The 27,090-nt window shown below is 41.2% G+C and overlaps 2 protein-coding genes across 9 annotated transcripts in view; both read left to right on the top strand.

Annotated features, from left to right (window-relative positions):
• TACC2 (transforming acidic coiled-coil containing protein 2) overlaps positions 1-20,622 on the top strand; it is a 151,580-nt gene extending 130,958 nt beyond the window's left edge. For all 8 annotated transcript variants that reach the window (XM_075504407.1, XM_075504409.1, XM_075504411.1 and 5 more), the window contains 7 exons: positions 5,457-5,600; positions 6,525-6,601; positions 11,118-11,161; positions 17,302-17,462; positions 18,120-18,226; positions 19,365-19,485; positions 20,403-20,622. In XM_075504407.1, the coding sequence (XP_075360522.1) occupies positions 5,457-5,600; positions 6,525-6,601; positions 11,118-11,161; positions 17,302-17,462; positions 18,120-18,226; positions 19,365-19,485; positions 20,403-20,468 (720 nt within the window). In that variant the 3' untranslated portion in view covers positions 20,469-20,622. The remainder of the gene's footprint in view (positions 1-5,456; positions 5,601-6,524; positions 6,602-11,117; positions 11,162-17,301; positions 17,463-18,119; positions 18,227-19,364; positions 19,486-20,402) is intronic.
• Positions 20,623-21,581: 959 nt separating this feature from the next.
• LYPD3 (LY6/PLAUR domain containing 3) lies at positions 21,582-23,447 on the top strand. Its single transcript, XM_075504225.1, has 3 exons — positions 21,582-21,636; positions 22,490-22,606; positions 23,212-23,447. The coding sequence occupies exons 1-3, from the start codon at positions 21,582-21,584 to the stop codon at positions 23,415-23,417; spliced, it is 378 nt and encodes a 125-aa protein (XP_075360340.1). The 3' UTR covers positions 23,418-23,447.
• Positions 23,448-27,090: the final 3,643 nt, after the last annotated feature.

Raw genomic sequence — 27,090 nt, 5'->3', positions numbered from 1 at the left:
AAAATGCCATTAATGTGTATAATAAAGATAGCAAAAATGATAAGCAGAGATGAGGAGGGAAGAATAAGCAAAAGTCCACCCTCTGACAGAGAATCGGTAGCATTTTGACGTTCACAAAGCCCCATGTTGGCCCAGTCGGAGGAGTGCTTTTAGCTGAATACTGTGGGTGTCATGGTAGGCTGGGAAGGACTTTTGTCCTTGCATAACTTTACGATTTCAGTGGGAGGCTGCTAATGTTAAATTAGGCTATGATGACAACCCTTGTGACCTACAGTGACTGATGGCCTGGATTAAGTATAATAGGATCCACCAGACGACTGCAGTGACTTAAATTCGGATGCTAACTGGCAGAATTCCCTTCTGGTTGGCTGGCCTCAGTTCTTTTCTTAACGTTGTATAATTACATTTAACATTTGCTAAACCATTACAGGATGGGGTAACGAGAATAGGATGCTAAATAAAGACACAAGCACTTGTTATGGCAAGTTAGGCCATCGAAAATAAGGATTAAATACAAGCAGTTTCTGCTAGTGCTGGGACTGAGAATAGGGGTGTGCAGTTTGTTGTTCTCAGACAGAGCGAAGTTATTTGGCCACTCCCAAACTTCTCGTCACAGACTTCAACAACAGCAGGACTAGTCGTCTATTTTTACATTGCCAAAGATTTCTCTCTTCCAGCGTTGCGATGAATTAACACTACTCTATTAAACAGTCTCCATTAGGGTATCCTGTGGCCATTTTTTTATGGGTGCAACTTGAACAGAAAGCCAATAGGGTTTGTGTCCACCACCATACAGGTGCTGAGGCCACGTAGAGCTGGGTGTTGAAATAATATCCAAGGAAGGGGGAGAAACTGAAAGGAAAGGCTTGGGCACAAATGTGATGAGTGCATCATGGCTTGGGGGAGCTCTCGTGGTAGTGAAGGAGGAATATTTCCTTCAAACAAGGATACCATTTTTTCTAGTAAAACTTTACAAGCAGAGAACTTATGCTTGGATTTTACTTGCTTTTCAATATATTTGCAAGCACAAGTAGGTCTTGTTTTGCCTCCATTGACCTGTCTGCACACACATCAATCAGTTAAAAGAGTAGATCATTTGCTACGCACCCAAGCAGTATTTGAATGCTTGTAAAGGGCAAGCCAGTTTTCAGCAGGGCTAAATCCATATTCCTCTAAACAGTACGATAAAACCTAGTTTTCATTTTCAGCGCAGTGCCTTTCTCTGATTTCTTTCACTTTGACCTTCTTGAAGCAAGATAACTGCTGCTGGTTAATCAATGTGCATTTATTCCCTTTCTGGTCAAATATCTGGTTTCCATAAAAGATGCTGGGAAGAGAAGAGGAAGCGCGTTGGGCTCTCAAATATTTACACCAAGATTGCAGTGACCTACATTTAGTAGTAATTCCCCTGCAGACTCTAATCTTTCTGTGCAAGGTTCAGTGACTTATAAATCCCTACGCTTATTATTACCCCAATTAACTGCTTACCTTCTCAGCAGTTAGGTGTTGAACTTAAAGCATTGACAGAGTTATTTTGGGTAATACCATCATCCTGTTGGTCAGGTTATATTGTTTTCTCAGGATAGGCATATTTGGAGGCAGCAAATAGCAGTTACTGAATTGTACATCAGTTTGGAGCTGTGTAAAATTGGCTTTTGAAATAAAACCACGAGGACTTTTACTGGTTGATCCTGCCAAAGAGAGAACCCAGCAGCCCGGTTGTGACTCGTGTGAAGTGTTTCCAGACTTAGGACAATACTGGTCGGACCGCTACTGCAAGCATTTCTGCTCAATGGTTAAATTCCAAGAGTTTTTACCATAGTTTTTGGAAATTTTAAGTTGTTTTGCATGTTTTTGTTTTTGCATTACTATTCCTTTGTACAATTTACTCAAATGCAAGAGAGAACTAGAGAAAACTTAACTATATTAGTGAGGCGTATATAAAAAATATGCATAAGTATGTATTAAACGCTTTAACTGTTCTTTTTTCTTTAAAAATTTTCATCATCCTGGCAGTTACTTTGACACGTTTTTATATGAGCTTGAGGAAATCCGTGTTTCTTTCGCCACAATTAATATTTTCCAGCAATCTCTTTATAAGATCCAGCAAATTAAGCAGCAGGAGGCTTTTGAAATATGATACATACAGTTCAACAGATTGATCTTCAGGATGGCCTTCCTTTTGAGGGCAGCTTTGATGATCTAATGGCTCTTTTTTTATCTCTCGGTTTTTCTTGCCTTGTGCTTGAGGAAGAACTAAAGTACATTTTTTTGAAGTTAGGATACTGAGTTGAGCCAGCAGTAGTCTCTTTTTATTGGCTGTTTCACCTTTACTCAGATCTGTGGACAGCACCATGTGCTTTTGTGTTTATACATTTACACAGATGTCTGAGCTTGTGTCCCAGATGTATTTTTTCCTGTTGTTGTATATTGGGAAATAGTTTCAAGAATACAGGCTATGTAGTTTTGATAGATCTTGTGATGCTTTTTGCTCACGTAGGAGAATCCACTGGATTTGAGGTTGCACTTCCTAATTATGTTGGAATTGATCATTATTTTGTGTGTTCATGGTTAAATGTAGCAAAAAAGAGAAGGGATGGCCTGCTCCATAAATGCTAGAAGTGATAGTCAATTGACTCCCGTGTTTAAAAATGAACAAAAAATACAGAGCAAATTAGTGAGAGTCTCTTATTTAAATAAAGATGCAGTATGGTGTTCTGCAAGTACTTGTTTAGCTTATTCTTGCTCTAATTAAATTTTCTTGCCCAGTCTTTGAACGTTGCTGGTGTGGTTTCTTCATGTTGTCTACAGATGCGATATCCAGAACATCTAGTCCTGTGCTTATCTCGAGTAAGCATTGTATGTAATTTTTAATATAGCTTCTTAATAAGGTGTAATGTGAGAACTCAGAAGGGATTGCAACAGAATTAACAGTGAGTTTGGATCCTTTCTGCTATTCTAGGCTATGTGAGAAGGACTGCGAGCAAGTGAATGATTTATGGAATAGCATCTGAGAAAATTTCCTTTAGCTGTGTTGAAACAAGAGCATGTGGTCTTGAAATTAATGAGGTCTATTTGTGTGCACGTTGTGGAGAGGAGGACTGAACCTTGATTCAGACATTATCTACTCGCTTTCATGTTCCTGTGCTTCAAGCAGTAGAATGTGACTTTGCTATTTCATTTTAAAAAAACAACAAAAACAACTAAAAAACCCCCAACCCTCTTTTACAATAAAATAAAATCTTTTTCTCTCTTTTATGTAAAAAACTCATTAAAAAAATCTTGATTCCTACTCTTAATTATTGCAGATAAAGCCTAAAGACTAAGGTACTGCATTAGTGAACTTGAAGGAACAGAATGTGTTGCTTTATGCGCAAAGGTAACGAGTAAACTGGAAAAATAGGTTATTCCCTTTTCAGCAGCAAGGAAGTGCTGTACCAGAAAAGCTGTATGTGAATATCCATTTCCATCAGTGGGTGGAAAAAGGCATTGATCAACCTGACTTCCCTCCCCACCCACACAAACTGTGGGCCACGGTCCAGCCCTCTCTGTGGCTACATGTAGCATCACCATAGAGACAATTTGAATTGTCGTGAGAGCCCACTGAAAAATTCTTCTATTGAATCTGCAGGTTGAAATAAAAAAAAAATAAATCATTCTATATTTTAAAAGGCAGCCACAGGCACTGGTTTAGCAAGTGACGTGTATACATACACAGTGAGAGAGGGATTTCTGGGCATTTGTGTCCTCCCCGCTGAAGTCAGTGTCTGTGAATGTTCTGCACCATGCAAAGTATCTTCTCAGGTCACAGAAATTCAAGGAATTTCAGCCATACTCAGGTACAAGATCTTTCCTGTGAAAGTTCTTTTGGTGGAAGGATTTCGTATAAAGAGACAGAGAAAGGAAAATACTGAATAAGTGCAAGAGCATGTCCCTGGCCAGGGCTAAGCCCATCTTCCCCCACAGTCCTCCCCAAGGTGGGGCTCCCCTGGGACTGCTCTGGGCAATGTGGGGACCAGAGCGGGTCCTCAGCCCGTGAAGCGGAGGTGCTCTGGCTCTGTCTCGCAGAATTACCCTGAGGACGATGTAGCCTGCGCCTGTGCAGCGTAGTCGTGGGGGTCGCAGCACTGCATGGGCGGAGGGGATCCCCTTTCTCTGCTCTGGAGCCTGGAAACATAACAGAGCTCCTACAGATGCCTCTTACCATTAGCTTACTACCGTGTTTGGTTTCTATGAGGGTTTCCTCTTTTAAAAAAAAGTTTATTTTAATTTTTTGTGACATTTTGATTCTCCAGCCTGTTTTAGTCCGGTGTTGCAAGGAAGCAGTGTTTTGGTGATGGCCGTGGTGCCTGTACTGTCTGCCCCTCTCCTCCCCGTCCCCAGCAGTGCCTATTCCTTTGGCTGGTTTCGTGCATATTTAACAGAGGAGTGGAACATTAAACCCCAGCAATAGGGATATGGTCACCTCCACCCCCAAAATTATTTTGTGACCCACCAGCAGCTGAGAGAAAGAACATTTTGTTTCCCAGGCCGCCAGAGGCAATACCCAGCCAGGCGGTCAGCACGCGCGTGTTAGCTGGTTGATGGCGAGATGCAAAGGGGGACATAGCGTTGTGGTGGTGCCTCTGCTGCAGAGGGGTCTGCTCTCGGGGTTGCTACGGATGGTGTCCAAAAATCTGAGGGTTTTTTGTTTAGTATCTTCCTAACTGTCTTTTATAATCTCCGTGGTTTTAATGTGCTGTAACTTGGATTGTTTGTACCTAGAGTTGTTCGCAAGACATCTCATGCATCTTGGTGTCGCATACCTCTTTTTTGCTCTCTTCTTCATTTCACGTGCTGCTCTCCTCTTGCGTTAATCTGGGCCACTGACATGAGCAAAACTGGCAGCTGCAAATAAAACCTCATTTAACTTACTAATCGCATGCTAAATACCAGTGGGGCAGCAAGGTCACTTGTATATTCACACTTTTTATGTAATGCCTTTTATGATAGATACAATACATTGGCAGGTCTGACCTAAGAAAGTGAGCTGTCCTCTTGCTTCTGGTTTCTTGATCTATTTTTATGGAAGCAGAATTCCCCTTAACAAGCTCTCTGCCTCCAATTCTAATTTCCTCTGCTGACGTGCATCTCTTGTGGATGTTTTGATGAAATTTCTGCATCACAAAGTAGTAAATCTTCTAATATAGGACCTTAAAATATTGGTGGCAAAGTGCTGTCTTTATTTTCTCTCTATAAGGGTAATATGTCTCTCTTGGTGCTTACTATGGATCTTAAATGTGTATTTTATGATTGCTAAATTCAAAGTTCCTTGTCAGTGTTATTGCTGTTATAATTTAGTAGTGCACAGGATTCTAGCTCAGGACCCTGGTTCCTAGCACTACACCCAGAAAACATATAAGCTAAACACGTATTTAATGGTTCATTTCTTTGTATTTAAAAAAACAAACACACAGAGAGAACCTGCTATCCCAGCAGATGTTTCCATCTCTAAAAGTGCACTGTACTCCCGGATCGGCACCTCGGATGCAGAAAGCACCACGGGTCTTCTCTACCCCCAGCAAGACTTAGACTCTGCACTACGACTCGCCAGAGCAGAGGTAATTTTCTTCAGAATTCGGAAAAGGAAATAAGTGCCCCTTGTGGTTTCCTTCTTTCCTGTTTTCTCCCAAATGATTCATATTACGAACACTTGTTCTATTCTTGAAACCATCCTCAGTCATGCTAAAGCCACGCTAGAGGCTACTAAAGCAAAAGGTGCTACACTGTAAGTTTTACTTTTTTTGACAGAAATGAAAAGCAGACATTATATGAAAATAAATCTTTATTGTTTTTAACCTCAAGTGTACTCTGTGCACCTTGACATTGCTATATCATTATATAAAAATTGTAAGATGCTAGAAATGGGAATAAAATTATGTATTTTACAAAGCTACGTATAAGATTAGTCTGGCTAATAATAACAATTAAAAAATGGGTACAATCCAGTGTTAGAGTATTCCAAACTTAGTGGTAGATTGTGTGAATGAAAGGAGCACAAAGCAACACAGTCCTTTGGGTATAAAATTTCATGGACAGTCAGCCCTAAGTATGCACGCAGAAGCAGTAGAACCCCCTTAGAGGACAAACCAGGGGACCACATTCCAAATGCCCGTGCAGAAGTATTTCAGGTTTGGCACCAGGTCAAATCAGAAACGGTGTAAGGTAATATAGTATTTCTTTAAAAGTGTCCTTGTTATAATCAGGAATGAAACATGAAACAAGAACATTGCATCTACTTTCCTAACTTAGTTTTTGAAAACTTGAGTATGATTTCACATCCGAACCTTTTTAATTGCACCTTGCAGTCTGAAAAAGAAAAGGATCGCTGGGGTGCTTATATTTGAACCCATTATGCACTTGCAAACTATACCTCTGTTAATTAGGATTTGATATTTAATCAAATATTGTACAGTTGTTTAATTTCCTCTTTAACGGATCACTTCGTTTTACTGGGTTTTTTTCCTTTGCTTTCTTTGTTTCAGATTGTGGCCAAGGAAAGAGAAGTATCTGAGTGGAAAGAGAAATATGAAGAAAGCAGAAGGGAAGTGATGGAAATGAGGTGGGTTATTAACTTGTCACTAATCACCCTGACAGAGAGTCTCATTTCAGCCTGTGGATAGTGTGCAGAGTACCACGATTGTACAACTGTTTTGTTTAGCTGAATTTGTTCCATTATTTTTAACTGCAGGCTTTGGATTGATCCTAAACCGATACTTTGTCTTTGCTCTGCATGGTGGGCACCCCTGTTCAGGGTAATCATTGAAAACGTCTATGTTGCTAATCTCATTTGCATCCTCCAAATACTGAGATAAGAGAGGTCTTAATCTAGGTTAATGTAAGGGAAGAATTTCCTCCAGTTTGTGCTGTGTATTCTCACGTGGATTGCGTAGTGATGTTTTTGTTGCCTGACTGAGTCTGCCTGCAGAGCTGGCAGAGGTGTGCATGTGGTCATTTAAAATTCACTCTCCATAAATAGTTTTGCCAACAGAAGAAAGAATGTGAGGGTTCACAGATAGGTATGAGTAGTACAGGCTCCCTCCAGGACGTTGTTGTAAGAAGTTTCTTTAACAATAGAAAACAAAAACCCAGTTGCCAGTAGAAAAACATTTCTTGCAAAGGAACCACTCTGGCTTGTGTTGACTTTCAAGGAGATTCTACACAGTTTTCTTTGAACTGAGCTGATTTTTTAATTACTGCACACACTAAGCTTGATTTTAGTTAAGCAATAATTATCTTGGATTTTGCTGCTCCGCTTGAGACCTGACAGAAGGACCCTAAGCTTTAAAAGTTTATGCTAGTTGTATCTGTTCTATTCTATTTCTCCTTGCAAACCTGCCTCTATTACATTAAACATCTGTATACTGGAACATCACTGGTTTGACCTTCCTTCCTAGCCCAGGTCCTACCACTTGCAAGGGTGACAACAAAATCACTGCAGTGGATGAGGTGAGCGGTGTTGCTCAAAGAATCACCATTGCTTCCCATTTAGTCAGTTGAAAGTTTCAGCCTTTCTTTTTTTTACAGTGGTAATACCATAAGAACAACATACCAATGAGCTTGGCCTGCTCGTCGATCTGAATCTGAGAAAGTCATCAATGGCACAAGAGAATGTATAAAAATATTTCATGGAGTCTTTAAAGCCTTTTATTTCTACCTTCAAACAAACAGAAACATCCCCCCCTTAACTCATAAATAAACTGAAACTGTCAGATTATTTTAGCATCCTTCTTTTAAGTAATAATTTCTGCAGTCGCTCCTGAGACTAAATTTTCTTCAGAAATCAATTGTTCTAGCACCAGCTTCTTCCCAAAATTAAATGTCTCGGTGGTGTTAAGCTAAAGCCAATGAGCTGTATCAAGTGATGACCTGCATATGCAATTCCTGCTTATATCCAGGAAAACGGTACTTAAGGAGTACGGGTAGAAGGGAACTGCGGTGCAGAACTCGGCAAACGCCAGCATGGATGCCAGGAGTCGCACATGGCAGATTTGAATAGCGGCAGCGCAGGGCTTTGAGCCAAAGCATCTCAAGAGAAGCATCTGCAAAAGGCAGGGCAGCCGCTTTAGTTCTTTCAGAAAACCTTCTCCCAGCGCCCAGCTGAGTTCTCTCACTTCTCTTGCTCTCTGCTCGGGAAAGGAAACAAAACCCTGGCATAGCCCTCAAATGCATAATGAGGCAAAACGGAAAGGAGCTGCTGCAAGCAGTCAAACCGAGGAAGCAAAACAAGGAATGCACAACGTTAGGAATTGTGTAAGGAACGTCTCGGCCTTCAGCAGACGCTCAAGGGTGGTACTTGGTCTGTTCTCTACAAACTGCCTGGGTGCACGTGCCTGCCGGCTGCCAATGGGCACTGACAGAGGTTGCTTGTTCCTTAATGAACGGAGAGCAGGGGGTGACACAGAGCAGCTGGCACACTGCAGAGCTCTGCCTTCATCTTCCTCACAGTAATTTGTTTGTGTGTCTACACCCTCAATAAAATTTGGTTTGAAAAAAACACATTATCTAAGCCAAATTTCCCACAGGCATATTCCTAGAACACATGGGTGAAAAAAAAAATCTGACTAATATTGTCACAAAATGATAAAATATGCATGTGTGCACAAAGAAAGATTTCTCTTGGAAGACTAAATGTTGAAACAGTCCATGTGTGGTAAATTAGAGATGCAGCAATTAGATATGATATACGATAAGCAAGGAGTGGAGGGATTATCTAGAGTTGCAAGCACAAAAGCATCACTTCCCACAGAAGGAGAAGCAATGTTCCTTTACCCAAGTCCTGCACACGCTACCTGGAATGTCCTGAGTTCAGCTAAATTTCCAGAAAAACATCAGACTGGAGGAAATGCCACTCCAGAGAGCAGTAGCCAAGATGAGAAGTTGTAATAATGTAATAACTCTCAAAGAGCTAAACCAGCCATCATCCAAGGGTACAACCAGAGGCAGGCAAGAGATATTTAAATATGGTTATTTGGAGGTCTAATTGATTATGCCTCAGTAAGGGAAGTCAAGCAGATGACCTCTGAGATCCTTTGTAGCCCTGGATTTTGGTGGTTTTATGACTTAGGAAATTGCAGGAAGTCAGTAAATAGACTGAACGTCTAAAATACCAAAAGTTACGCCTATGCAGCGTGTCAAGCTAGCGTTAAGATGTGCCATCACAGCGAGGAATGATGTGGCCGGCATCCTTTGGTTCCCCAGCCATAATCACCGTTATTTAGGCTGCTTGACTGAAAGAGGCCTTTGACATGAATCTGGAACAAGACTTCACTTGACGACTTTGCTTTCCAAATCAAATATTATTAAAATCAATGTGCCATTGCAGTATCCACTTCTGTTGAACAGCTGCCACATGATTCGTAAGGCTGGATAATGCAGAGAATGTGGTACCTACTTGAACTAGTCTAAGCTGGTAAAAATAAGAAATAGATAATGTTATTTCACTTTGCTGCCAACTTTCGTGGTGCAGCCTAGGCTGGGAAGTGCTGTAGTGTTGTAACAGTGTTTAATGTCGTGTTCGTTGCCCTGAGTCCTTGGCTTCGTTTTCTAGGATGATAAAACTTCCTAAAGGTGCCTGGTGTTACAAGGATAGGACATGGCTTTAAAATCCTTATTGCTTACAGCAGGCTTTTGAGGTAATCTTCTTTGGACATGAAACCAATCCCTTCCTTTTAGGGGAAAATCCTTGCGGCTATCTTTGCTCTCAAAAGTGTCATTTATGGTTTAAAAAAAAAAAAAAAAAAAAAGAAAAAAGCCAATTAAAACAACAGGACTGACAGCAGGGAAAGCAGCATCCGAGCAGATCCCCGTGGAGGCAGCGGCTGGGGGCACGGCGAGCTGTGCAGAGACGGGCTCTGGCCCCAGGACCGAAAATCGTTTCTGCCTGAAGCCTGAGCGAGGTCCGCGGGGTGCGAACCCCCCGCTCTGCTGAGCGCTCTGCAGGACCAGGGCACGTGAGACGCTACTGGCCTGGGGGGCAAGTGGCCTTCTCAGGGGTTTCTGGGCTCTGTTTGTGACTCAGGTTGGAGACAGACGGTACTGGAGTTACTGCATTAGTTTTTTGGGAGCTCCGCAAGTTTCTCCCTTCCTTACTGACTTTTGTCTCGGGTTTTTCCCACATCCTTTCTGTAACCTCACCAACTGCAGCAGACTTCTTTAAAATGGAGCAAGTGAAAGGGAGCTAAGGCTTCAAAAGAGACGTATTTGAACACCAGTGAGCTATTTTGAATATCCACTTCAGATGAAGTGTGGGGTAATTTTGTTTTTCGCAGACAGTCCTACGTGGCTCATGAATCAAAGCATAGATCAAGCTAGTCTCATTTCATTAGCTTTATTTGGCTCTGGGAAGGGATGGATCATCTTTCTAAATCACATTTAATCTGCTTATTTTGGCTAACCTCTTTTCAAGAAGGAAATTCAAAGCCTACCGTGAGTATATGAAATAAAATAGTCTTAAAAGTAACATTTTGCCACTTCTGTTTCAAAAACAGATTTGGGAAGTAGGACACGATGGATTTTGTGCTACGTAATTGAATATTTTGGTCTTGTTCTCTTAAGTGCTAATGGATCATTTAGTCACATTTGGAGAGTGGAAGATTAGATATATTTTGGATGAGGGCCAACTATACTCCTGATAGGTTTACTTGCTACCAATTATAACTTTACTTATCATTTACATTAAAAATAAGCAAACACAAACATGGAGGAGAGGGGAGAAAGTAATGAAAAAATCAGTCTCTTTGTAACTCTTGAATTAGACCAGTGTGGTTATGTTTATATGGAAATCGTGATTGGTAATGTACTTTGGGCACGTTTCAAACAACAGAATTTGTTTCAAAGCAATCTCTTTTCCCTCCCCCCACCTATATTGATTTACATGGAGAGTTAAAAATCAGGTGCAATTTTTAAACTGTCAGTTTTATTTGTTACTCAGGTAATAAGGAGCATATAAAAGTGTGAAGGGGTTCTGTATGTCTGTTAAAATACCATAGTTCAGTTATTGAGTAGCATTATTTTCTAAGTAAGCATTAGCAATTATGATGTTTGCCAAAAGCTTTTCTTTTTTTTCCCTCTTATAGGAAAATAGTTTCAGAATATGAGAAGACGATTGCTCAGATGATAGGTAGGTGTTTCTACTCTGAAAGATGCTATCCTCCACTCTGGTTTTCTGCAGAGAGCCTAGAAACATGGTTGAAGTCTGTGGGCTTCATTTTGATGCTAGCTACATCTGCTGATGCTGCTGGGAATTGCGAATGCATCTGAGGACACCAGTGTGTGCTGCCAGGCTGCGATGAAAAGCTAGGGATTCCATTTTACAGAAAGTAGCCCCCGAGGCAGTCCAGGTAATACAGAAAGGTCAGGGCTTTTTCTTCTGCATCAAAGCAAACTGTCCCACGGGAAACATGTTCAAATGCTTTGCCCAGAATTCATGGGTATCTCCGCGAGAGACTTTCAATGACCTAAAAACCCTTTAGTCGTCCGCTCCCAACTGTTTAATGGGAGATACCAAACTTAGCTCTTTACAACAACAGGGATTATCTGTGCTAAGTGCATTGGTCAGACCAAAACCTAGATTAACTCCAATCCCAGCTGAGAGATTATGAGTGGCCAATCGACCTCCCTGTTTATTTCCTGACATAGGGGTCTCCTTTACAGTCTAAATTATGACATATTTTGCCTCACAATAATTAGAAAACGCCTTTGTCAACAGCATGCCCCACAAATGAAAAACGCTATGTGCAGTAGCATTTCAAAACCAAAGGTTGCAGTACTCGTGCCTCCTTGGCGCGGGAGGTCTGGCCGCTGGGATGTGATTTTAAAGCCGCCTCATAAGATTTCCAAAGCTCTTTTTCTTAGTCTGGCTATAGAAAGCGCCAGTGGCTTGTGCTGCCCTGTACTGCTTCAGCTCCAGCTGTCTCCCAGAAGGGCGAACGGCTGAGCGGGGTCGTGGGTTCTCTATGGCCAAAATTGCTGGGAAGAGCAGGAAAAGAAGCAGTGACTGATGAGAAAGCAGGACCAAGCTCATCTGGACAAAGCTCGAGTTAAGCAGCAGAACTGTGAAATACTGTTAAAAGCCATTAGGAGCGGCCTCGGAGTTAAATCTGGGCTGTGAGATGCAGGAGAAAGGCTAGCCTAGCTAGTGATATCTGCGAGCAGGGAGTGTTATGAATCCAGCCTGTTGGCACTGTGTTTCTTGGAAAATAAAAAGGAAGAAATTATTCCTCTTATTCCCCCTGAGAGAACTGTCACAGAGAGTACAGTGTGCCGGGAACACAACAGGCATACCTGCAACGTTCTAACAGGTTTTTAACAGGGAAGGATTTTTATTACAGCTATCAACACATCATATTGTTTTACCCCTTCTAAAATTTTCAGTCCCCTCATATACAGTCACTATTGTGTGAACCCCAAATTTTTGGTTTCTTTTAAATTGTTTTTTTTTATTAATGCTTGAGTTGTGTTTACATACGTTTGTAGCGAATTTGCTTATTTTTACCCAAAGAGAGTGGGGGGACGTAGTTCAATGTCTGGTGTTTTTGCTGCCTTCCTGCGTTTCTCAGCCGTTGGGAGATATTCAGCCTCCTTTCAAGTGAAGGGAAAAATGGGCCCATGAATAAATAAATAAGCATTATGATAATGATAATAATAATAAATAAAATAAATAATAAAATATATAATAATGAATAATATATAATAATAACATGGCTGGCTTCATTCTCTATGGTGTTATGCCTCCATTGCCTTTTGTATGTACAACAGAGCAGATTTGCCTGCCTTCTGACATAATGTCTGTCATTCTCATCATGCAAGTGTTAAAATAGGAATGACCAGGGTATGCAAAGAACTTAACGCATTTTGGGTTACACTAAACGTACTCTGGTAGGGCTTCGTCCCTGAACCTGGCCATTCATGTGGACAAACACAGGACCTGTCCTTTTTTCCCAAGCATATGCATATAGTTAGCAACAGAAGTTTCTTTTTGATAACAAATTCAAATTCTATTTTTGAGAAACAAATTTAAAAGAAAAAAAATCAAATCGTGAGACCACACTGCAACAAGAAGGTGTAGAATAGGGGTCCTAAGGCAGAGGCACAGCCATGGCGTACATCGTAAATTCTACAATTGCCATTTCCTCTTGTGGCAAAGAAATCAAGGATAATAAAAGCATCGGGCCATTGACCACTTGTCGAGGAAATAGAAAGATCTTTAAACTTCAAATTCAGAGTATCAGTCAGAGCCTTTCAAATTATCTATGGCAAGTTTTTAAGAGCTATGGCTATAAATAATGTAATTTGCTGTCCATTTGCAAAGGAACTGAAACAACAACAGTGATACAGAAAGCATGTGTCAATTAGGGCAGTATGCAAACTCTACAGCATGGTAATATGTTAAATGCGAGGCTTCCTCTCCCTGCATTTAATGTAAATTTTTGATGTAATTGTCCCACTTTCTCCTGTCATTTGTCCTAAGTTACTGCCCCTTTTGATAACGGAATTCACTCATCCACATGCCATGTTGTGGAGGAAAATGATTGTCTGTCTGCTATTTGCATATACCTCACTGAACTGTTATCACAATAATGCCTCACTGCTAAAGCAAAATATGCATTTTAACAAAAGAAATGCCTGTGCTGTTTCTATTTATGATTTAACCCTTCTGAGCTATTTATACAGCCCTGTTAGGAGGGCATTACAAGTCAACCAATTTCCCAAATCCCTTTAGTGAATATTCAGCGTGGTTGATAGGTCCTGCTCAGCTTTTTATAGGTTGTCATGTGTATGTATAATGAATATTGAAAATATTCCATATTAACAATATATGATTGTGTATGTTTGCCTATAAAGGCACTGAAAACATGCACTGCAAACAGTAATCGCCTTTGATTTCAAGGGCTGTGGAATGTCTAGTATTTGCTGTCATATACATACAGAACCCAATACTACCTGAGTTAGCTTATGCAATTAGTTTCATGCCACGCTCTGTACAGCCAAAGCTTGCAAGCTGTCAGCGTATAGATCCCTGTTAGTGTCTCTTTGCGTGCTTTTTACTGGTGCTTTAACTTTTTTTCCTTTTTTCTTACACTTGCCTCAGCCCCTAACACATTCTTGTTAATATTGAGGAGGGGGGAGAAAAAAGACCAGGCTTTCCAGGCTGGCCTGCTGCTTGTGCTACTGCTTCGCTGACTGTTGCCCAAGTTTTGCAGCTCACGACTGTGTGGCACTGACAGCCGTGTGGAACAGAGCCGGCGTCACCCCGATGTTCACTGCACCCCACCCTACCCACACCTTGATCACAGCCATCCACAGTTCCCTTCCAAAATCCCTGTCGTGGATTTCCTTTTTATTGATGGATTTGTAATGTTGGGGTTTTTTCCTGTTAAAAATGTATCCTTATATTTGTATGTTTAAATACATAATTAAATTCTCGTTATGGAAAACAAACAGATGTTATGCTTTGTGCATTACAGGTTGTTGCACTACTTATTTTCTGCTTTCCTAACAATTCCTGATTTTCTGTTTTGCTTCCGTTTTTGTTGCTTCTTGCTATTTGCTTGCAAAAACAAATCAGGCAAGCCTGGTAAGTAAAGCTTTTCACCAACTTTCACACCAGCATTTTGCATTTTTAGTTTCTTTTGCTTTTGTTCTCCGTTTGCTGCATTCCCATTAAGTAATGTAAGTAATACTGAGCTGAGCCTGAAAGCGGATCTGCTGTGGTGGTGCTCTGATTCTGTCAGTTTGGATGGTGTTAGTCCTGCGCATACTGTTGTTATTGTTGGTGAGCTGTGGACAGTGTGTGTTGCAGACATGGAAGCCATTTAATGAAAATATTTTAATCGCATAACCTCATAAATATCTTTAAAAATAAGTATCTGTAACTGCTTAACTAAGATTTGACTGGCAGACTATTATCAGCGCAGTCCCACTAAGCAGCCTTTTCATTAAAGCTAAATCATAGTTTCAGAAAATATCACATAGATCTTCCAGTCCCCCTGCAGCCGGATGCCAGTTTCTGTTTTCTGTAGTGTTTAACCACTTTGGTTTTAAATGTCTCTTAACTGTTATCTGAGATTATCAGATGCCCCTTTCCTAAAGCTCACTGGAAACTTTCCCTCTTTTCAATTTATATGTCACTCCCCCAATATAAATTCCCGTTTTCCCCTTGGAGTCTAATGAGGCCTCAGCTCGCTCCCCGGTCCATGGACACCTCTAGCACGAAGCGGGGGAGGAGAACGGCAGCATCGGAGGTGGCTTGCCCGTAATTCCCATGTGCACGTTGAGGTGGGCTGGGATGCGCGTTTGCGGAGCTGGTGCAGCAGAGGAGAGAGGAGGGCTCGGCGGTGCGCTGGGAACAGGAAGAGCTCGGTAGTTGTGAGGGCGTGAGTCATGAATTACCGACTTTCTAGATTGCCCTAGAAACAAATAAGAAGGAAGTTGGTAAAATACCGCAGGCAGCGGTCTCAGAAACACTAAAGTTGTGACTAAATACATTTAAGTACATGACGTGATCGTGCAGATGGATCCCTTCCCTGCATGGACTTGCGAGGACGGAGGTTTTGCCAGAGAACAGGATCCTGCCAGTAAGCGTTTTGGAATTAGGCTAGACAGTGTGTAATCTCCAGCGTGATTAAATAAATCTTGTGCTGGAACACCAGGTGACAACTTCTCACATGTAGAAAAATAAACAAAGGATGACAAATGGTTTTCTCATTTTACTTGAGAATACATCCATTTTGACATTACAGATGATCAGAGAGTGTCTTTAAGAAGGCAAAAATAGAAAAGCGTGTTTATTTTTTATGAAATGTTAAATGTTATCAAAGTGATGTGGCATTACAGGGCTCTGGGTTTCTCAGTTCTGCCATATCAAAGGTGTTTGTAAAATAAAGGTGTTAAAATTTCCAGTGCTGCAAACTCAGTGCAGGTCCTGAGAGCTTCCCTGGTTCTTTCGATCTTCTGCAGCAGGCAGAGCAAACTGAGCTCAGGCCAGGCTCTGCCCCAGCAGGGTGCTGGCGGGGCGCGCAGGGGAGCGCCGAACAGAGCCAACGTGAGCTGACGCACGGCGTGGCATCGCCGCTGCTCGGGGCTTAGTTAGGCTAGCGAAAAAGTGTATGAAAGGACTGAATATGCAAAAGGAAGAGATTAATCTCAGTTTGGGAAGGGACAGTATCAACTTCAACATTTCAGAGCTGACCAGCTCTAGGAAATACTTAATTCAGGTGAAGACTTCTATTCAAATAAAAAAAAAATAAACTCTTCTTTAGTTCTTTATATTTCAAAATATAAAGGCCTGAATGAAAAGTTGTAGATTTTGAAATGCCCCGTGCTTTTTACATGGGAGAACTTCCTACCTTATTTTAGTTTCCATTGTAGACAAAGGAAAATAATAATATAAAACTGCTGTGTTTTATGATGTTAAAATCATTTTCATTTCAGTATCATTCAAAGTAGCCCTTAAAACATGGACACAAGAATCATGTTCTAGGATATGAAGCAAACAATGAAGCATTTTGGAAGACAATGCCAGACCTTTTCTTCCAGTGTTATATGGGTATTCCAATTCATTACTAGGTCAATTCCTTTGGAAAGTTCTCTTCCATATGGGTTTGGATTCCCGTTGTGTTCTTCCCACCGTCCCCGCCTCACATTTAACTATCCACAGGAGAAGCTTGGAAGATGTTTTCTGCAGACCAGAACTTAGAAAGTCTGTCTAATGTAGGATTTCCTTTCTGGCACTTGCTACAGTAATCCTAAGAATGAGAGTTTGCAAAACACTGTTTTTCCAAGGGAGGAATTTGAGTTGAATTCCATTAAACAAAGTGCTGTTTGTACAGGATTAGAAGAGATGCCAGGAGATGACAAGCGTATATCAGCGATGGCAAATAATTTATTGCCAGTGCTAGTAATACGCATGAATGTCCTTTCCTTCAGCTAGTGCATCTTCAGGCAAACAAGGGAATTCCCACACCTGCCTTTTTCATGGGAACAGCTCAGTTCAGAGTGAAATAAATCGTCAGTACAGAGATACATTCACATTTTTCCCCAACATCAAAATATTTAAATATCACTGTATTTAGCAACCTTTTTCCAAAACAGGATTGTGTTTTTATATAAAAATGACTTTTCTGGATCCCGCAAACTTACTAATACACAAGGTAGAGCACAGTGTAGTAGAAACTATAGATGACAGTGAAATCAGTGTTCTTACTACTCCTACCCTTCTGAAAATCACTTTTTCTCCTCCCCCTCTCTTCTTTCTAACAGAGGATGAACAGAGAGAGAAATCTGTCTCCCATCACACTGTTCAGCAGCTGATAGTGGAGAAGGAACAAGCTTTGGCAGATCTGAACTCGGTGGAGAAATCACTGGCAGATCTTTTCAGGAGATACGAAAAAATGAAAGAAGTGTTGGAGGGGTTTCGGAAGGTGAGTCACGTTAAAGTCCCCTCCTTTAAAGAGCAGAGCAGAGCCGAGCAGGCTCTCACGTCTACCCGTGCTGCTTAACAGAAGGCACGTCTTTGTTTCCAGTTGGATCTGATGTACTACGGTTGGACTCGATGATCTTAAAGGTCTTTTCCAACCTAAACGATTCTGTGATTCTGTGATACTACATTAGGCTGCAGTGTGCTGGGGGGAGGCAGAACATGAATGCGCATTTGTGCTTTCGTTTTGGAATAGCTTTAAAAAGACGAAGGTTTTGCGCAAGAGTAACTTGCTCCCACCTGTGACGCTGCGGTTTCAATAGATGTCACATAACTGCGGGAACTGAGCGCGGGTCGGGGCTGGCTTCTGGACCGAGCGTTCTGTTAAAACCGAGGACGTGAATTCCTCAGGTCAGAGGTTGCGTCTAAAGTGCGTGACATAACGTAATCCTCAGATGAAGGATTGCAGCCACGTATCAAATGCAAACGGAAGCATTGTAAAGCTTTTTGCATTGTGTAATAGTGCTTCAGATGGCCTCTGTGGCGGGGTGTCCGTGTGAGACTGCAGCCCTTAAAATATCTCAGTGTGACTCCAGCAAATAAGTGCCTGTCCTACGCTTCAACCTCTTGGATTAAATTTAATGTAATCTTCTCATTTAAGAATGAAGAAGTGTTAAAGAAATGTGCGCAAGAATATTTATCACGAGTAAAGAAGGAAGAGCAGAGGTATCAAGCACTCAAAATTCACGCTGAGGAAAAACTGGACAGGTAATTGATTGTACACATCTCTTTTCAGGAGTTCACGCTGCAGGAGGATTCCTGTGGCTGGACCTTGCATCCCAAACCTGCTCCTTCAATACGCAGAGCAGAGGCTGTTCCGTGACGGAGCTGGAACGAAATGCCGTAATGAGAATTTCTGTAATGTGCTGGCGTTTCTTCCAGCTCCTGACCATATAGGACACCTTAAACTTCTATCTTTATCGAACGCCTTCATGTTTCTTTAACGTATTTTCCAGGGCAGACCAAGAAAGAAGCCATTAGCTAGGGTGATGCAGCTATGGAGGGCTGTGCTCAGATATTTGCACCTGCAGCCAGTATTCCTGTCCCCAGAGACTGGCTGTTGCCCCTGCGCTGTAGTATTGCCCCTGCGTCAGTCAGCAGAACGGAACGTGTAAGGGCTGCTCGGCTCTTTCAGTGCAGAATCAGTAGGCGGGCTCGCCCTAGCAACACCAGTTATCTAAGCTGGATCAGCCCAGCTTGTGCTGAGGGCGACGAGGAATAGTTGCACAAAAGACCGTGCCAGATGTGCACCGATAGTAACTCCTTAAGCCACCACTAAGGAGCAGACATCAGATTGTGGCTTAAGAGAGGCAGCTCTGGTTGGTTTGTTTTGTTTTTTTTTTTTAATTTTTTTTTCCTATGCTTCCGTGTAATGACCAATTAAGCATTTCTAGGGATTACATTCAGGACTCATATTACAGTCCCCTAGACCCAAGAGATGTTTCAAAAATGTTACTAGCATTGATCAGTGCCTGAAACAAAGTAAGACTTGGATTTGCTTTCCAGCTGTTGTCCCAGCTGTGAGTCTAGTCTGTAAGAACTGGAGATCAGGTTTAGAAACGGCCATAAAACACTTCTACCTAAGTGATATTTGTGACCCCAGCACAGATATCTGAGAGAAGCATGAAGGGAACGATACAGACATTAAGCAAAGACTTTGCAGCCTCTGCTGAGCAAGAGAGGGAGTCATGAAAAGTCTCTAGGGACAAGTCTCAGAATACTCTCAAAGACATGGAGAAAGTAGCCCTGCCCTCATCACCCATCGGTTAAGATGCAGTCCATCCTTCGGTACCCGCTGTCCTTTCCTGTAGAGAACCTGACGTGACAAAAATCTGTGTTTTCCTAGAGCCAATGCTGAAATTGCACAAGTGAGAGGCAAGGCTCAGCAAGAGCAAGCAGCGTATCAGGCCAGCCTTCGTAAAGAGCAGCTGAAAGTGGACGCATTGGAAAGAACACTGGAACAAAAGGTAAATAGCGATTCAGCTCTTTTAACACAGAAGTCAACAGGATAACCAAAGTTAAGTGAAACTTCCCCAGCGTGGCTGCATCCAGCTCTCCTCTGGAGCTCAGACTGCAGCCAAGGTCTGCCCGAGGACCTGTCTTGCTCCTCACGTCCAGCTGGCCTGGCTATACCCAAACCTTATACCAAAATCAGCTGCGTGCACCGGGCAGTTCAGGCAAATGGACCCATCTGCCGGGCTTTGATCTCCGCCACGGGCCAGCCCTCGGGGCTGATTCAGGCTCGGTCAAAGCTCAGTGTGCACCCGTGTACCGAGGGTTTGCTTTGGTTCTTGGGTTTAAGGTCGTCTTGGTTTAGTTCTTCTTTTGTTTTTTGTTTCCATTTTTAGTTTTAGCTGTAATTCCAGTGCTAGCTTACATGCCTCCACTGTTAGCTTAGACAAAATGAGCAGGTACAGATCCGTACGGCTTAGGGCAAAAGTGTAGGAAATCGCTATTTATATCTCCCGTTCTCTAGCTGAGCAAAGGAGGTTGCTTTCAGTATAGCACAGCTCGTCCTTGCTCGGAGCCCCTGGAAAACAGGGTGAAAATAATGCTATAAAAGGGCAGCCTAGAAACAAATTTACACTATGTATTATTATTGTGTGCTAGGAATGACTGCTATAAAGCTGTCTGCTTTAGTGCTAAATTGTATTTATTTATGTCAGAGGAGCTGTATGTGGAAATAAGTAAGCATATTGTTTGAATGCACTATACGTACTATGTATGCATCTCTCTCTATATATGTATATATATTCTGTTCTCAGTATTGGAGAAAACTTAATTGTCCCACACTTCTCCCAAAGGTTGGATAATTTAAGAAAAAATACTCATCTTAATGCAACAATATTTTTCATAATACTTAATATTGCCTTTTATTTTCCAGAATAAAGAGATAGAAGAATTAACAAAGATTTGTGATGAACTGATTGCCAAAATGGGGAAAAGCTAACTTTTAACCAAATTTCTGGACTTCGATATTGAGTGCAATATGACCATTGGCACACTGATGTCCATACATTTATGTGGACAGGTTATATTTTCACTTTTTCGTATGCACTACTGTATTTTCTTTCTAAATAAAGTTGATTTAATTGTATGCAGTACTAAGATGACTATCAGAATTTCTTGCTATTGTTTGCATTTTCATAGTATAATTCATAGCAAGTTGATCTCAAAGTTCCTGTATCAGGGAGATTGTCAAGTTCTCTAAGAAATTACAAATTGCTGATCCTAGCCTTCCCTTTGTACATGAGTTCCCATGTTGGATGTCTTTTGGATTTAATATAAACACGTATTACTTGCATGGGGACTCTTGCCTTAAGGAGTGTAAACTTTATCTGCATTTGCTGATTTGTAAAATAAAATTAAAACTGAAAAAAAAAAAAAAGAAAATGCATGTCACTTAAATGAAATTCTCTATTGTAAATAAATTTTTTCGTTGAAAATTGAAGATAAGTATGGCTCTGTTTTATGTACTTCGCTTGCTTACTTCATGTGCAGCGCCAGATACAGCGGCTCTTACGAAGGAACTCCTCCACCGAAAGCGCCTCATGGGTCACTGCTTGGAGCACTCCGTGCGTCCCAAGAATATACGACTTATGTGCACATATCTATGTCTACATCTTGCTCTCTCTATAAATATATATCTCTCTCTGCCAGATTTGGACCATTCATGTCCCAGGCATAGGCTTAATCCTCAAAAACGTTTAATACTCTGACCCTGATCCAGCAAATCGCATAGGCAAGTGTAATGAGACTGTTTGCATGAGTCGGAGGCTGTGACACGCGATGATGGGATGGTCATTTTTAAGCATGTCTATCACTGAAAGGTGAAGACATTGTCTCCTGCCTGCTACTGGAAGAATTTGCATGCAGGGTTTGTGGAGGTGAACTATGTGTGATTAGAAGTACAACCAGAATAAGCTAGATAAGTAGCATTCTTGCACACCTCTTTATCCTGTAAGTTATCCTCTGCAGAGGATTAGGTATGTAAGACAAGCATTAAGGCTTTAATAGCAAACAAACTGCTTTCTTTGGCTGATGGTACATCTCTTGTATCTCCATGATGTGGACAGTCTTCAGCCTGCTTCTTGTCAGCTCCCTTTTTGTACTCAAAAGTAAGTCAACTCCCTTTTCTTTCCTTTTTTATTTCTTTTTCATTTCCTACTTCAGGCATGGCTGAGCCTCTTTGCTGTTCTGGGCTTCTCTCCTGGGTTGGTTTCGTTTCAGATTATTTTTTGTTTGTGGTTAGCAGCACAGAATTTCACCTCTGCTATATAATGTAAACATAAAGATCTATGCTAACAAATTTAAATGCACGTGTCCCTGTGGACAGCAAGTGTGCCTTCTGCTCTGCAAGTCTGGAGTATGGTATTTTAAATCTATTTCAAATTCATGCTTGCCTTTGAAAAGACCATGTAGTTTGAACCAAGGGAAAGAAAGAGGATGGAGTTATGGTTGTAATGTTTAAACAAAAGCAAAACTCTTAAGATATACTGTTGTGCCTTCCAGCTGAATTGATACTTTAGGAGAAAATGAAATATGGATCATAGTAAGATTTTATGTGTTCACAATGTACTTTTTCATGGTACTGTGGACCAAAGACCATGATGGAGGGGGGAAAAACCATGATACTCCAAGTTGTTACAGTGGACTCTGCTCTGAAAATGTTTCAGGAAGATGTGGATGCAATTACAGAATATCAGATATTCTTGGATTATTTTAAGGGCAAATTGTAACAACATAATAATAAATGGCTTTTTAAAATATCTTTAAAACCAGTATCTGGACCACTTCTAAAAAGGAAAAATTGATAGGATTTGCAGAATCTCTAGATTTTTTTAAACCTTTTTGCAATTTTTGCATATGCTTCAAACAAAATTAGAAAGAGTGCGTAGTTGATATTTTAAAATCTTTTTTGTAAACTCTAAACACTACTGTTATAAGTGGTCTTCTTTTCCTTAATGCCAGGCGAAGCACTGCAGTGTTACACCTGTGTAGGTTCTAGTGATGAAGAGTGTAACAGACAAGGAACTCAGCAATGTCCAGGGCATTCAGACGCATGTGCGATCATTAAAGGACAAGCAAGTAAGTAGTCACAAACAGTTCAGCCTGATGAAATTTTTTAATAGAAATAAATAATCAGTGTTGGAAAGAGAAGAGTATAGAGTAAGCTAAGGAGAAAAACAAAGGTAAATGTTTCCTCTCAAAATAAACCCTATTAATACATCTCAATCCCTAATTTTATTGGTTCTGCAGCAATCTGATACAAAATCCCACTGAGAATGATTTGTCAGTATGCCAGGATGAGCCGTATCCACACTATGTGAAAGCTGTAAAAAAGCATTTTAAGTACTGCCCACTTCTTACTTAAATCTGTCATTTTTCAGTTAAATGACTTACCTAGCAATTAGGAAGGAAAAGAAGCTAATGAGGCACTGCACTTGAGCACGTTCAGAGATATTTAAGCTGCATCAGTTGCACCTAAGATAAATTACAATTATTTAACTTAAGTGGGAGCTTGTTAGCATGCTGTACTCTGCTGCAGTTGTATTCATTTACTTGTAAGGAACGGCCAAACCTAATGTTGTTGCTCAATATTGGATGGTCAGGTTCATGCTGAGAGGATGCAGCCAGGAGTGGGTGACCATGAACGTGCAGGTCCGTTTGGGTTCAATGTGGCTCTGTTCTAGGTGGCGTTATGAAGTCCTGTTCGTTCAGGTCCTTCTGCGAGCGGGCAAGGAGGGATGGATCCAGAGCACCTGGAGTGAGCGTTCAGTGCTGCTACACAAACAACTGCAATGCAAAAAGCCTGGCTCCAAGAGTCACCACCTCCGCGAGCTACTTCTCTCTCCTCATCTTTACATTGCTGTGGCACTCGTTGTTGAAGCTGACATGAGGGGGGAAAAAAGAGTATCCTGAAGCAACAAGTCTGCCTTCTTAGAAAGGGATGATTGTATTTCCTAATCACGTTACTCCATGTACCATATTTCTTGGTAGGCAAAAAGCAGTAGGCAGACCTGACAGGTGCTCTATCTGTTAAATATGTCTTGACCTATATGTAAGAAACGCTGCCCTCTTCTTGTTTATCGTACGGGGTGCAAATATGTAGCATTTTCCTGTAATGTAGACAGTACGTATAAAGAGAAGGAGAAATCTTAGCTGCAAGTAGCCTTGTAGTAGGGTAAAGGACCAATATCTTCCAAATGCAGTTTACTGTTGGCAGACATTCAAAAGCTAGCTAAAATTTTCAAACACAAAGTGACTGAAAATTGTAGGAAGCAAATCAGTCTTTCAGAGAACATTTGCGAACTGGACAAAGCCAGAAAACTTGAAATAAAGATGATTTAGTATTAATACGAACTGGTAAGAGAAGGTCATTAAGAGAACAATGCATGGAGCTTTGTTACATCATGTACATTTCCTGGGAAGAAAAAACTTCCAGTCTTCTCTTTTCTGATCCTTTGAGAATCTTACCACAACATTGGACGAAGAAGAAGACTAAGAGCTTGGAAGTTGTTTTGAACTGCTAAGCCCCCTCCAAAGATCAGCTCATTCTATCTCTACTGCTGGTTTTGAGAACAAGTGGTTAGTCCCTGTCTTGTAGGCAAATTATAACTTGAGTAATAACATTTTTGTTTATCCAAATTCTTCTTGTGGTTTCAACTATGTAGTTAATTCTTCACTGTCCTAAACGTCATTCTCTGAGAGTAAGAGTATATATCTCCCCCTTCAACGATGCGATTGAGTTGATCTGTGGTGGTTTATATATCCTTTCCATTTTGCAAAGTGAATGAAATTACTTGGAGATCTTTAGAGATGTAAGGAACTAAATCAACATTTTTAATAATCCCATTCATTGCAGTCTTACCAAGTAAATGATCTAGAATGGGCCACATCGCAGAAGGCATTGTGCATCACTAGCTAGTAGGCAGACGGTCCTTTGAAATGGTTATGTTGAAACTAGGCCGGACGAGAAGTGACATAAGGCACGATGAGTAGCACCAAGCAGGGTCTTGGGTCTATGATATTGGGGAGCAGGGTGGTACCTCCTTTGATCCAAAACTCAGAGGGACAGACAAGCAGATGAGTGATATTTGTAGATTTTAATGTCCAACTGTGATGATCTGGTCTAATCTCTGGCACACAACATGTACAGGACTGGCTTAAAGTCCAGCTGGTGTCACTGAAGTAGAGGTGGTCTGTCAAGTTCTAGTTTTAGTTGCCCATCTGGAAAATGATTTGGTCGTCAAGTTTATGGAACTCACAAAATACGTGGCAAAGTAGTTTTTCCACTAGCTTTGTGTTGTGACTTTTCTTCAGTATAACTCCTTGAAAAATCAATTCCAGGCAGTGTGTCATAGAATTCTGCACATTCACAAAAATTTTATTAAGGTTGCAAACTCTAGAGAGCTTCTTCAAGTGAAATCAGTGAAACCTCCACGTAGAGTATAACCTTAGCCTGCCTTGTAGCTGTTGCCTGTTACATGGACCAAACTGTCTCCTTGTTTTGTTATACTCTTTCCTCTGTATGGATCCTTTCATCATCTCATGTAGATTGTGGCTTCGGACTGGGACCATTCTTCTGGGGTTTTGTTCGAATGGGCTCTCAGACAAGGCGGTTCTGGTCTATGCTTAGCTGCTAGGCACAAGTCTGGTAAAGCTGTTGAGTATAAAGATTGCAACAATGCAACAGATCTTGGCTGAGAATGTTAATTTAGACTTAAATATCTCATCTGTGTAAAAATCACTTAAGTTGGTTTAAGTATTTTTTATTTCCTTCTCAGCCTGAATCGGGTCCTTCAGTCTGTTCTGCTACAGGAAATATGTATTGGTTGTAGCTGTATTTTCTGATTGTTCTGTAATGATGAATCTGTATTGAGTGTAATCTCTGTATATGCTCAGTGCATTTCCTTAATGAGAAAATAAAATACATGCAATGGCTGACAATGGCTCTTGATAAACAAAACTACATCTTTTAATTGGAATTTCCACTTGCATCTGGCAATCTGTTTTCCAGCAGGAATTCTGGCTTTTTTTCGGTGGGATGTATTTCTTAAATGTGTTAGATAAAATAGTGAATATTGATGGGTTTCTTACTGTGATATTTCCATGGTAAAAGAAGAAGGTAAGGCTCTATCCTCTTGACAAACACCATCTGTCGTTCCTGACTACAGCCAGGACTCAGATCTTCAGGCAGCTCACAGCCTCCCACCGCCTCCGTTTGATTCTGCCACCCAGCCCGTAACGGGCTGTGTTTTGCTTTTTACGGGTCTGACATTTTTCCTGCCTAATTATGAACCTGAAGTGTGCGTGCATGTATATATCTAGAAATTATGAACCGCATTTATGGGTTGATGATATCAGAGGGGTTTCACAGTGGTTCCTGGCATAAACATTAACAGGAAGACAAGCACAGAAAAAATGGAACAAAACAGAAGGAATATTTTTTAAGCTCCATTAAAAATACAGAAAATATTTTAAAGTTTCCATTGCCATGACTGTGCAGAGCTATTGCCGGTCATATGTAAAACAGAAAGTAATTGTCTTTAGTTTGGTTGTTCTGGAGTCTACTCATTCCCGGCGCAGTGGCATACTCTTTCTGTCTTCCTTAATGTTGACAGACCGTTGGGACAAAAGGAGTAGAAACTGGTCATGAAATGCCTTCTGCTGCAACTAAAAATGACAGGACTTCTTTTTCGTCTGTTGTATTAGTTGGATCTGTGTAGTAGATCAGCTGGGTAAGTACTGGGTTCGGGTTTAATGCTGGCCTCTCACCTTCAAGAAGGGATCTCCAAAGCAAGAGATTCGTAATTTCTGGTTTGTAAGCGAGAGAAGCTCTCAGTTATAACTATACCTTGTAGGACTTACAGATAGCCCCAAATCATAATTTGCATGATTTCTTTAAATCCTCTTGGTTTTGGCAATACAGACAGCGTTTCCTTATTTTCCCAGTCTTCTCAAAGACAACGAGAGTCTCTGGGACCTACCAGGAGGGCACATCTGAGCAAAGTGCACCTGCACCTTCTCAGAGAGCACACATGTACGATTTAATTTGTGTCAATATTCATCCACACCTGAATTTTCCTGCAGCGAGAGCAAGGTTCCAAGCTGCCTCTTGTTCTTGGTAAGGAATAAGCAATTCTGGAAGCTTGTGAGCTTTAAAATCTAGATCAGAGAAGATTACCTCAACACCAGCTGTGCTATTTAATGAAAGAAGTTTTAAGTACATCTTGGTGCCACAGACCACAGTTCCTTTTTTAACCTTTTTTTCATGTGAAATGTTAGTCTTGTGGCTCTGTCCAGTAGGGATTAAAACAAAGAACACCCTTGCACCTTGTGCTATCATGTCTTTGTGTGCAAGGAAAGCCCAACCGTGACAGATTTCACTGTGAGCATCACTCCAAAGGGTCTCAACATTTCCGGACCCTATAGATGTTTAGGACATAGCCTGGAGCTGTTGACTGTGCCTGGCGACTGCCCTTGGGGAGGAGTTTTATGCTTTTGAAATCAGAAGTCCTGCCTGCAAATCGTGCAGCTCAAGGTTATCACCTGCAGACACATACACTGCC

This window comes from Mycteria americana, chromosome 6, assembly GCF_035582795.1.
Source record: "Mycteria americana isolate JAX WOST 10 ecotype Jacksonville Zoo and Gardens chromosome 6, USCA_MyAme_1.0, whole genome shotgun sequence".
NCBI classification, from domain to species: domain Eukaryota; kingdom Metazoa; phylum Chordata; class Aves; order Ciconiiformes; family Ciconiidae; genus Mycteria; species Mycteria americana.
Note: the sequence above shows the minus strand (reverse complement) of the source record. Positions and strands in the feature narration are given on the sequence as shown.

What these genes read in the sequence shown, in the direction of transcription:
- LYPD3 (XM_075504225.1), top strand. Translation starts at nt 21,582, where the DNA reads ATGATGTGGACAGTCTTCAGCCTGCTTCTTGTCAGCTCCCTTTTTGTA. An exon ending in CTCCCTTTTTGTACTCAAAA is followed by an intron (nt 21,637 to 22,489) that starts GTAAGTCAACTC and finishes CCTTAATGCCAG; the next exon opens with GCGAAGCACTGCAGTGTTAC. An exon ending in GATCATTAAAGGACAAGCAA is followed by an intron (nt 22,607 to 23,211) that starts GTAAGTAGTCAC and finishes GCTCTGTTCTAG; the next exon opens with GTGGCGTTATGAAGTCCTGT.